Raw genomic sequence first — 11,657 nt, forward strand, 5'->3', positions numbered from 1 at the left:
TTATTTTTTGGATTATTTCGTAAATCTTTAATAAGGCTAATATGTGCACGTTTTGACTGTTTGGGTATGATCCTGTACCAATTTGATTTGAGAAAAGCATCTCAGTAATTGATTTTTTATTTTTCTTGCCTTACTTGGTTGACAGACATCCCCTCACACGTTAATTATGGTAAATTTAGATACCTCTTCTTGATTTCATTTAATATGTAGGAAAGATCTCTTTTTACTTGTTCTATTCATGGAAATTTCAAATGTTATAATAGGGTATTATTTATTTATGTCAACTATAGCATGATTGGTGAAACGGATTGATTTACCCCATCCATTTAAGGGAACAATCCCCTTAATTGATTCATTATATGTTATTCTTCTTCCATTAAATATTGTTCTTCCTTCATTATTTGGGATTGTGGACGGCCCTCCTCACTATATAAACTCACCATTCTCTTTCTCTAAGAGGAAAAACTTCTCCTCCGCTATTACTCCCTCTATTTTCTCTTAAAAGTACTTTGAAGTTCTTTGGCACTTTGGATTTCAAAAAACATTCGGTCTTGTACTTGCTGCAATTGCTTTGGGTTCTATTATTATTGTTTGGTGCCTAATCGGTTAGTCTCTATCAATGCATTCTTTTCTTATTCTGTAGCATTTGTGATAGCAAAGCATAGAAAGCATGTCTATAGGTACTAATTTAAAATAATTATTATTTTGCTTTTTTAATTGTCATAAAGAAGATTAAAAAAAAGAAAAGAATAGCTAACTAGAGTGTACTATAACCAGTTCTAGCTGTTTTCTTGAACAGTAGCACATTTGGTGCAAGTTGAAGACATTCTGGATATTGCTGTTTGTATTTTCTTTTTCTGTGTTTGCTTTGTTTGACTGTGGTTTCTTGTGAAAGTTTTGTCATAATTGAACACAACTCAGGGTTTTACTTTTCGTAGCTATTTTCTACTTTCTTTCTGATATTTTGTTGGGTTTTTGCTTTGTTTCTTGCATGAAAATGCAAGTTCTTTTCCCCATTTTCTTTTTTTGGGCCAAGGTGGGTTAGTGATGTGGTGGGCAGAGGGGCCTGTGGGGGGATCTTTTGTTTAATTCTTTCCAAATTAATGTGAAGATAATGTTTGATAGAATCTTATTGGGAAGACAAAGTGTGTGAATCACATTCAGCAGAGTGGGAGAAAAGGTGAAGAAATTTAAGAGAGGATTTTGAAAGATGAATGATAGCTCAGCTAGAGAAATGAATGAGAGACAACCTCAAAGGCCTTGTGGTTGTGTGGGCATTTTCTTTCAGCTCTTTGATCGGAACCGTAGATTTGCCAAGAAGCTGTTTCCAAAGAAACTGCTTTCACCAGGTTAGCTACTACTACATTCCACTCATTTTTAAAGCAGAATGGTTAATTTCTTGAAGGTGATTCTAGCTAGAGGGATAAATTATTTCTTTTTTTTGTGCTGCATTCTTATAGCTTGCTTGAAACAAGCTTCAAAAAAGTTTGGAGGGGATGAGAAGCAGCCAAAGCTTCGTTTGGTACTCATTTCTTGAACTATACTCCCACATTTAGCTTTCTTTTTCTTCTATTGTCTCAGATTTTAGTCTGACAGGAAAGTTTTTGTTTTTATTGTTTTTGGTTCTTGTATGAACAATGTAGATTGCTGATGAGAACAGTGGGGGTTTTCCAAATGCAAAGAATAATGGAATGAACGATACACGTTGTGAAAGCAAGCGCGAAATAAAATCTCCAAGTTTGGTTGCTAGGCTCATGGGTTTGGAATCGATGCCAACAGGATCAGGCAGTAAGCCCCAAAAGGCTTTAGCTTCTGAAACTTGGAGCAATGTGGCAGACAAACTTGGTGCTCGACCTGGCGGATCTGATAAAGAAGATATGGATTTTGAGATGGCCGAAATAAAGAGTTCAGAACCAGGTTTGCAAAGGTTTAGAGCTAAATGTGCCCTCACTTATCGTACTAGATATTTTTCTCCTTTGGAAGATGAAGCAAATGCGGCTAGTGACTTGAGCTGCGAAACCTTTTCATCCAGTGCTTGAAGAGCGTCTTTCTTAGCCTGTTTGGTGTCATAAACTGAGGTTTCTTTCTTTTTTAGCTCGTCTTTGTGTAGAAGTGAACCATCGCTTTCAGTTGACAAGCAGTCAATAGCAACTTCTCTACACTCGCTACCATTTTCAGTTTCAGCAACACAGCATCTTGGTGCTACCTCTGGATCTGGTTTTGCCGACTGTGAATTAGATGATGTGCTTTCTTCATCGAAGGATCGTGTTTTATCGTTGAATCTTCCATCAGATAATGTCATTCTGCTAGATTTTGTGGAGATACATTCCACTATATCTTCTTCCTCATGGTCCATTGGACTGCTCAACACCTCAAGCTCTTTTGTCTTGTTATTCTTCGTATCACCCTCATCAAATCGACTAACATGTTCCGGAGAAACATGCTCTTGTTCCTCGGACCATGTTTTTGCCCTTAAACTTGACGAGCTTGGAGTTATCATAGTTTCTGTTTATGAGATAGTCTCCCCACTTTTAGAATCCTCACTATCTTTAGAGACCCTAACCGAGTAGCTTGTTGGATCGACTCTCTTGGTGTCAAGTTTGGCTCGGAATGTGTTATAATTGTCAGATAAGTTTCTTGGCTGAATGTTATCACTTTCATCAAAGTAAAGGACAGTTCTCTTCTCTTTTAGCTTCAATTGTCTGTCTCTGCTACCTCTCGGACTGATTGATTTTCCAGGTGATGGTCGTGTTTTCTCTTTCGTTCTGCTCGGGGACTTCACAGGAAGAAACGCAGATGAAGGGTTGGGACACAAGAGGAGGTATGGTTGCAAATGTTGATGTCTCAACAGCTCGGCAGCCTATAAGTAGAGGTAAAAAAATATATCAAGATGAATCTCAATTTAATACTCCCTCCGTTTCATTTTGTTTTTCTGGTTTTGATTTGGCGCGAAGTTTAAGAAAGAAAAGAAGACTTGAATCTTGTGGTCTTAAAATAAAGGTATGCAGAATGTATCAAAATGTAATTTAAGTTTATGATCTTTAAACATGCCACGTAGATAGTTAGAATTAAGGAGTTGTTGTAAAAGGAAACAAACATTGCTTTTAAACGGACTAAAAAGGAAAATAAGACTTAACAGATTGAAATGGAAAGAATAACATTTAACATATGTAGCTCGCACTCACTGTAGGTCGGAGTTCTGGAGTTTTCCTTAGCATGCTTTTTATTATCTGTTTCCTATAAGAATTAAATCCACTTTGTCAACTGACTGATTTGTTATACTTGTGGCGTGCTGAGAAGGAAGATACTTACAAGGTGGAGGAGTATATAATCGGAAGTGGTGACAACAAACCCTGGTTTGTTTTGTTGATAAGTCCAGTTTTGTCCTGTTGGATTTACATTGTGACAATATCATATAGAAGATATCAGGATAAAGAACTTCTTTTTTTTTTTTTGCGTAACAAGTATAACTTTTCGAGGTATTGTTTACGAAGTTCAGATAGCTGAAAAATCAACTGACAGAAGCTTTAAACGGGGGTTGATGTGCAACAATGTCAAACATATAGTATCCTAAAATCACATTGAAGTGTTAGTATTAGGGACATGATGTAAAGAGCTGAGATACATTGCTTCATCAACATTCTTATTTCTTACCAAGCGACCATATATCTGATTTATAGCCATAGGGTATGCCGGCAAGGAGCTCAGGGCACATGTCGTTTGGTGTGCCAGATACCTATTACATGAAATTTGTTCCAAAATTAAGGATTAGCTGTACAACTCGACGTCTTTTTCTCAAATGCATTAATCTAGGTGCTATGGCGACAGGAGCTTTGTAATATGATGAATACCACAATATTATTTTTGTTAAAAAGGAAGATGACCACCACAACATTTTGGTACCTATGACCGAAAATAAAAGCAAATTTTAGGTTTTCTCGGTCTTGGAGGGAGAAGGGATTTCTCTCTTGCTAAATAGATATGCTGAATCGATTGTTAGGTGACAATAGATGGTCGAAACTTGCATGTAAGTAAGAGGTTCATTTTGTCGCAATAGAAATTCATACCGAGGAAGCAAGGACTTCTGCATCTAGCAATTTTCCTAATCCAAAATCACCTGTGACAATCAAGTGAATTTGAAGGATAGTAAAGAAGCAAAGACGACCCAATCAAGCAATTGTTCGGGCATTCTTACCTAACCTGATGTCGTTGTCCTTTGTGATGAATATGTTACATTACTGAATTCAAAATAGTTTACGTTAAAAACGTTTCATGCTAAGAAGGGTTTTCTATTTCGCCGATTACAGCAAGTTTTTACCTTGAGGTCTCTATGGTGAACGCGGTTGGAATGCAGATGCTCCAAAGCTAACAATAGATGAGTCAGCCATTTGCAGAGTTTCTATAATAGCAGGAAAAAAACAACATAAAAACACGCAATTTTTTAAGCTACTGGGAAGGCACAGAGAAGCTTCGTAAGTATTGAAATCAAATTTAACTACCTCTTCCGGGAAAAGTGCTCCTCTAGACTTCCTCATGACCTCCGCCCTGAACACGGGGAAAAAAATCGTCACCGTCCTCAGATTACACCACAAAAGAAGTTCTATGATCATCCTATTCATTTCTTTATTTTCAACCTCATTACCCTTTCTATCGTTCTTGGTACGAGGGAGTATTTATGAAATCTGAGGTCCTTCATTCTCCAGATACCTGGATGTGCTTACAACACAGGCTGAAAACAGCCATGATCATGGCAAAAGGTTGCGCTCTACAAACACAGGTTACACATATTTTACGATAAAATATAGCCGGTGACAATGATGAAGAATTTTACTTAACAATTGTTTTCCCTTCCCTCGTTTAGTCGCTCCTTTTGTTCTTTATTCTTATCTTTCCTTATAGGTACACATTTAAAATGTTAGCAAAATCAGGGATAATCACTCACATATTTTCATCTTCACAATAATCAGCAACGATGCATATACAGCTCCCCTGAAAGAAAAAGAAAGTTGAGCTTTTTCTCTGGTGCAGCTTATGCAGCAATAATCGCAACTATTAAAGGCTACGTTTTGCACTTTCTGATCCAAGCAACGACAAAACTGGATGATAGGATACCTTGTCCACCCAAGCATCTTTGTACTCTAACAGATATGGATGGCTTAGTTTAGCTATCAAATTCACCTGCAACGGAAAAATAACTGTCTATCATCAGATTAGAAGAATATTCTCCAAGCATATCTTACCATTATGTAAAAATTTTCATATAATAAATTATAAGATGAGTCAAAGATTTTGTATCTAAATGTGCTTGGTTCGAAAGGAAAGATTGGAGCAACTATTTGATGACATAACTTCTTTCACTCGACATTTAAGCGTGTCCATATTCCATGCTGCCTATTCATCAAAATGACTATTTGGTAGACAGATGTATACCTCTTTGCGTCTAATTATCCACTTCAAGAAAGTAGTGTTATTGATACAGGGAAAATCATAAGTGCGAAGTACTTACTGGTTCTTCTTTTCTATTGCTTAGAGGAAAGAAAACTACTTCACGTGTGACTCCAATGAGAAAGTTCTAAATTTCTTCTTCAGTTCAATCCTACTTGTCAGCTCATATCATTTTTTTTTTGGAAGCTCGTCTTGCGGATGCTTGGTCCTTCGAACTCAAACCTTGAGTTAAGACGTTGGGGCATATATATTATTCTGTTGAAACAATCTTCTCCAAAACCTAAGCTCATCAGATGCAAACCAGCATTCATGCAGATAAGAATGAAGATGACTAATGGTTTCCATCGATAGAATTCATAGAATGCTCAATGCATTGGTTAGGACAATCACTCCTTACATAGTCCAGCATGCTAAACACTCTTAGAAGAATAAAGGTTTGCATGGAAACACACGCTTCAAGTCGTACGATAAGATAGTTAACATGGTAACAGCAAAGGAAGAATGTTGTGGTATGAGAGTGATAATCCAAGATGTTTTGAAGCAGACCAATTATAATAGAACAACAACAACAAGAAGCCCAGTGTCTCTGGGGAGGGTAAAATGTACACAGTCCATACCGCTACCCCCGAAGAAGTAGAGAGGTTGTTTCCGATAGACCCCCGGCAATTGAAATAGGAAAACATCAACAAAAATTAGTTTATCAAATGCTTTATGATGGAACACCTCATACAATGTAGCTCACTACCGAAACTATGAGGAGAACTATTCAATTAGACAAAAATCTAGCAAGTACGAGTTATTGAATGTATGTATTATTCTGAATTGCTTTATATTTCATAAACGCGATGTTCCTTGGTTGAAGTTTTTGTTTGTCCCTTTGTTGTTTCGTGATGTACTTAACGAACTTGTTGTAACACCCCGTATTCAAGTACGTGTATTGGCGTATTCAAATACGTGTATTGGTCTTATTTATATGGAATTAATTTTATTTTTTATTTTATTTATACCGACATTTGCCTGTTGATGGTTCCATACGAAGGTAATTGAATAAGCTTTCCAACAATATAAAGATTGCCAAAAACGAATAGGTTTAGGATAAAATCGAGCACGTTCGAAACTATAAAACGGTGGCTGGGATATTTGGGAATAGTAAATGTGCAGGTAAATTTCCTGCACACAAACTACTGAGGCCAGCCGAATTTTTGGGTCAACTTCTAACGATCATAACTACCTTAATATAATGAACTGGGAGAGCTGCGACCTATGAAAAGAAATATATGAACTGGGTGGCCTACTTTAAATGAAATGAAATCCCTTTGAATTATACTTCCAACTATACCAATTTCACCCAAATCCGATATCGGAGCAAAGAGTTATGGTCGATCTACTTTAGCTTATCAAAACAGTCCACCAAAGGATAGATTTGACATTATTTAAATTTTAAAAGCATTTTGGTCATTTCCTATTATATTATGGATGGGAATATGTGTATATATACACATATATGAGTTCAAAAACTCATTTTCATCATCAATCATTGAGAAAGAACAAACCCTAGCCAAATTTGACCTTTAAATTACTTTTGATTCAACCGTAGAAATTTCAAAGTAATCCGATAACTGCGTTTGTCATCTCGAGAGCTTTGAAAGGCTCCTATTATTTGTGAAAACAGGATTGCATAATCAAGAGGTGAATTCTAATGTATTAATATTGTTTGCCTTTATTCTTTTCCATATGTATATGCGTGATAGAGGATTATATGTATTGGTTGTTATTGAAAGGTGATGGAAATAGGGTTATCGACTATTTTGCATGGTTTGGTTGTATTGAATTGTGGAAGGTGGATATGGTAATTGAGTTATGGAAGGTGGATATGGTGATATACTATTGAATTGATGATTATTTATGTCTATGGCTCAATTTGGTTTAATGCATTGGTTGGAAGGATAAATGAATCCAAACATGATATTGGAGGATGTTGTATGAATATGCATGGCATGTGAATGTAATTGGGGTATAAGAGGGTTAAAGTGACACCCTTTAAGGTGTAATTAAGGCTTACTACTTAACCACTAGTTTGGTGAATTCAAATAATTGAATTGTGACGTTTGGTTGCTAATACTATATTGCTATATATGTTCATTGTAGATAAGTAATCCGTAAAGACGGGAAGTACATTTGGGACTAGTATTTAAGGTTGACAGGTATGTAAAGCATACTCTATACCATATCTTTGGCATAAAAGTGAACAATTGTTCTATTAAGAAAGTTTCCAAAGTTATTCAACAACATGTGATCCATAATGGTTTTGTATGATGTCCTACGTTACCAATGAACTTGTTTCCACCCTACAAGATGTCAAGACATTCCAATACTTACTTGTTTTCCAAATCTTACATGTTTATTGCACTAATGAATGTCAGAAGGTATCCGGTTACTCAAACAAGATCCATGTGGTATTAATGACTCCAAAATGTTTCATTGATATACTAATAAGTTCCTACTTCATTGTTATGCCATTGATGACTCCAAAACACTTCATTGATGTTCCAATGAGTTCTTACTTCATCGTTATTGCATTGATGGTCTATTTATATGTCTCTTATTGATGTATCATTATTTCAAAGTATCAAAAATGCGGTGGCGACCGAAATAACAATCTCATAAATTAATTGAACTAAGTGATGGTAGTTCTCTCTTATCGGGTGGTATCCCAGGGACATAAGCCTACCATGGGTTGATCCCTATTTATGTGTTTATGGGTGGTATCCTAAGGGCATAAGCCTATCATGGGTCGATCCCAGTTGATATGTACTGGAGGCAGCCTAATGGTCACAGTACAATACAGTAATGATTACAAAGATGATAAGAACAAAGGTAAAGTGATTGAATAAATGCAACGTACAGGTTGTCACAAGTTCTAGTAAGTGTGGTCCACTCCTATTACAATTTATTCACTTGTTTATAATTTTTATTGAGCTCCTATATTATATGTGATTATCTACAGCTTTACATACTCAGTACATATTTTGTACTGACGTCCCCCATGGGGGACCTGCATTTCATGCTGCAGGCACATGTACCTCAGCTCATACACCGCACAAGTAGGAGTCAGGATATCCAATTGCTTTTGGTGAGCTCCAGTTTTCTTCGGGGCTTTCCGTGTCATATCCAGTCACTTTTCGTATTGTATAGAAGTTAGTTATATAGCGGGGTGTGTCCCGACCTTAGTTAAACTCTGTGTATTATATAGAGGTTTTGTAGACCTAATGTACAGTCAAGGTGGTGTTTTGTTAATAGACGTGATGGCTCCAATGGCCAAGTATTGTATATACATATATATATGTGTGCTCGAGATTATACAGATGATTATTTCCTTTTATATGCGATATGATGTTGTTTGAATTTCGGGTTGTCATAGAGATATGCATGGGAAGTATAAGGTGATGAGCTGGTTCTCCCAGGCCTCCTCGGTTATGGGTAACAGTCCGCCCCAATAGGATTTGAGGCGTGACACTTGTGGTGTTGAACTTGACTTGTTAACTGCAAAAATGGAGTCATCTAAAGAGACAGGTTGTCGAGCTCCAGAAGACCCCGTCCTCTGCATCAACGACTGTGATTTTTTCGATAGTGCCGCTACCATGAATATGTGTTCCAAGTGTCAAAAGGACATGATACTACTGAAGTAGGAACATTCAAAGCTTGTAGCTGCATCCAGCAAAGACGTCGTACGTAGAAGCTCAAGCAGCGATGAATCAGAACTTGCTCTTGCAGGTGCCGCGGTTGCATCTACAGATTTAGCCTCTCAGATTTCACAAGTGAAGTCAAAAGAGGGTTTGAAAAAGTGCAAAGCTTGTCGTAAGCGTGTGGGATTAACGGGGTTCAGTTGAAAATGTGGGGATCTTTTCTGCGCAGTTCATCATTATTCGGACAAACACAACTACCCGTTTGATTATAGGAATGCTTGTTAGAATGCAATAGCAAAAGCAAATCCTATCATCGTAGCAGAAAAGCTTAGTAAGATCTAACAAGCACCTATCGAATAGTTGTATGAACTGAAGCAATGTCCATCTTTCGATAAGTTGCCCTCGTCTTACAGGGTGACGATGAAAGTTTTGCGTGGAGGTGGGGGTGGGGGGTACCCTAGAGCCTAGATAATCCTGGTGTGTAAGTTGTTTGTGATCTTGGTGCACATTTTCATGGAATTTGTTCTTGTTTTGTCCCCATTTCTGGGCTCCTTGTCTAGTATAATATGCATAATGTAGGTCATCTTGATGAATTTCACATTCATACATCCGCATTTGGAAATCCTGAATTCGCCTTCGTGCATTCTTCAAGATTCCAAAGTCTCCTTTGAGTATCAATAATGTAGAGTTTTTTTTTTGTAGAGATGTCAATACGGGTTGGCTCAGCCCATCCGAGCTAGCCCACACGGGCTTTGAGTTTGTCGGGTAAGGTTGGGCTAGCCTATCAAAACGATGAGCGAAAAACTATCAAGCCCATACTATTACTCTGTGGGTTGCGGGCCTTACGGGCCAGCCCACTTTTAAAAAATAATATTTTATAATTTAATTTTAGAATGTTAATAGACATAAATATTACCAATCAATATTACATAGTATTAATACATTTTTATTCAGTCTCCAACACTCCCAAAAATACTCATAATAGCGAAATTAAATAACTTTTGACATGCGTTCTGCCCTTACATCGTAAAAGTAAGGGTTAAGCTATAAAACTAGATACGTAAGAGAAAGAGAGGAGAGCAGAACTTTACTTCTCTGCTGAGGCACATGATATCCTTCGAACCAAATAAAAATACTGCTCCCTCCGTCCCAAATTATGTGTCGCCATTTCCTTTTTTGTCCATCCCAAAATAAATGTCGTCTTTCCTTATTTGGAATTTTTTTGAAGGCACAATTACCTTTTTACCCTTATTGGACCCACTTGATTTTAAATATATTAATACTTCCTTTTTAGTATTTATTTTTTTAAAGTAACAGTCTTATCACTTCAATCAAAATTTAAACTTTCAGCCTTTTATTTTTATAGTATCAAAATTATTTTAAACCACAGAGAGCAATTTATTATTTTTGGTTGGTTCTACATAAGTAAACCAGTTTTCTTTGACAACTCATTGTTCACATTACTGTGATTTCTCGAGTAAAAATTGGATCTTTAAAGCTAAAGTAAAAGAAAACAACAATTTAGAGGGATCCCATTTTCCTCATATATCATCTTACAATTGGAAAAAGTAACAAACACAACTACAAAGATCAAACTTCTTTTGTGCAGAACTGAAAATTGATTGAGACAGTGAGCTACCCAAGAGGCAACATCCTTCTCCACTATTTTCTCTAATGCGTCATATGCCTCGCCAATACTTCACACTCACAGTACATTGATAGGAGTGCATTTCCGACATAGCACATGATATGATATCATACATTAACAAGTCAGCCGTGTAATTTGCTTTCCAAATTCGAATGCAGCAACATCAAGTAAGAAAATATTGTATGTCTCCACAAGCAGTATAACAAGCATATTTTTTACAAACTCTAAATATGAGTAGAAAATGTCCATTTCACTTTGTCTTAATGAATGTTTGATCCTTTTAGAAGCACCGTGATCTGAAGTTCACTCCACAGCAAACTATTTCTGCTAATCTTTCGAGTATTGAATATTGTCGACCTCTGCTTCAACGTACTTCCACTTCACATGTATTACCACAAAAATGAAAATACACAACCTAACAATTTCCTGCAATTTTGTTTTTAGTTTGTGCACTTAATTACTCCCGCACCGAATACTTAGTTTCCAAAAAATATCAAGCTGATGCAATGCACCTCTCGTAGAGCTCTTCAAAAAGCCAGTCTTCAACAACCACCATAAAATAGTAATGTTAACAGCCCGACCTTTTCATTTTTTTAAGTAGGTCAACACAGATGACACACTCCTATTTGCTTTGCCACCATTCACAACCTTACGTTTCTCCTTTCTCAACTCTCTCTTCACCAGAAGTACACAGGCTGGCCCATGTTCTGTGATATTTCAACATAAACACAGATCATCACACTGTCAGCTTATGATTAAATGTTCAGTCACTCGACAACAGTGAGAGTGACTCACAGAACACCAAATTTAACAAACATAACACGGAAGTTACCATTGAGACAATGGTAACTTCCGTGTTATGTTTGTTAAATTTGGTG

General features: G+C 36.7%; 1 protein-coding gene, 1 non-coding gene and 1 pseudogene across 2 annotated transcripts in view; 2 read left to right on the top strand and 1 right to left on the bottom strand.

The window, feature by feature from the left end:
- The first annotated feature begins 1,057 nt into the window (after positions 1-1,057).
- The window catches only part of LOC107877473, a 60,337-nt gene continuing 49,737 nt past the window's right edge, over positions 1,058-11,657 (top strand). The window contains exons 1-2 of the mRNA XM_047402626.1: positions 1,058-1,349; positions 1,461-1,522. Of these exons, the coding sequence (XP_047258582.1) occupies positions 1,211-1,349; positions 1,461-1,522 (201 nt within the window). The 5' untranslated portion in view covers positions 1,058-1,210. The remainder of the gene's footprint in view (positions 1,350-1,460; positions 1,523-11,657) is intronic.
- The window catches only part of LOC107846769, a 17,007-nt gene continuing 9,665 nt past the window's right edge, over positions 4,316-11,657 (bottom strand). The window contains exons 2-3 of the transcript XR_007049382.1: positions 4,500-4,545; positions 4,316-4,399 (exon numbers count right to left, since the gene is read on the bottom strand). This is a non-coding gene — a transcript (uncharacterized LOC107846769). The remainder of the gene's footprint in view (positions 4,400-4,499; positions 4,546-11,657) is intronic.
- Positions 8,997-9,473, top strand: LOC107846122 (annotated as a pseudogene).

Source organism: Capsicum annuum, unplaced genomic scaffold, assembly GCF_002878395.1.
Source record: "Capsicum annuum cultivar UCD-10X-F1 unplaced genomic scaffold, UCD10Xv1.1 ctg2574, whole genome shotgun sequence".
In the NCBI taxonomy this organism is placed as follows: Eukaryota; Viridiplantae; Streptophyta; class Magnoliopsida; order Solanales; family Solanaceae; genus Capsicum; species Capsicum annuum.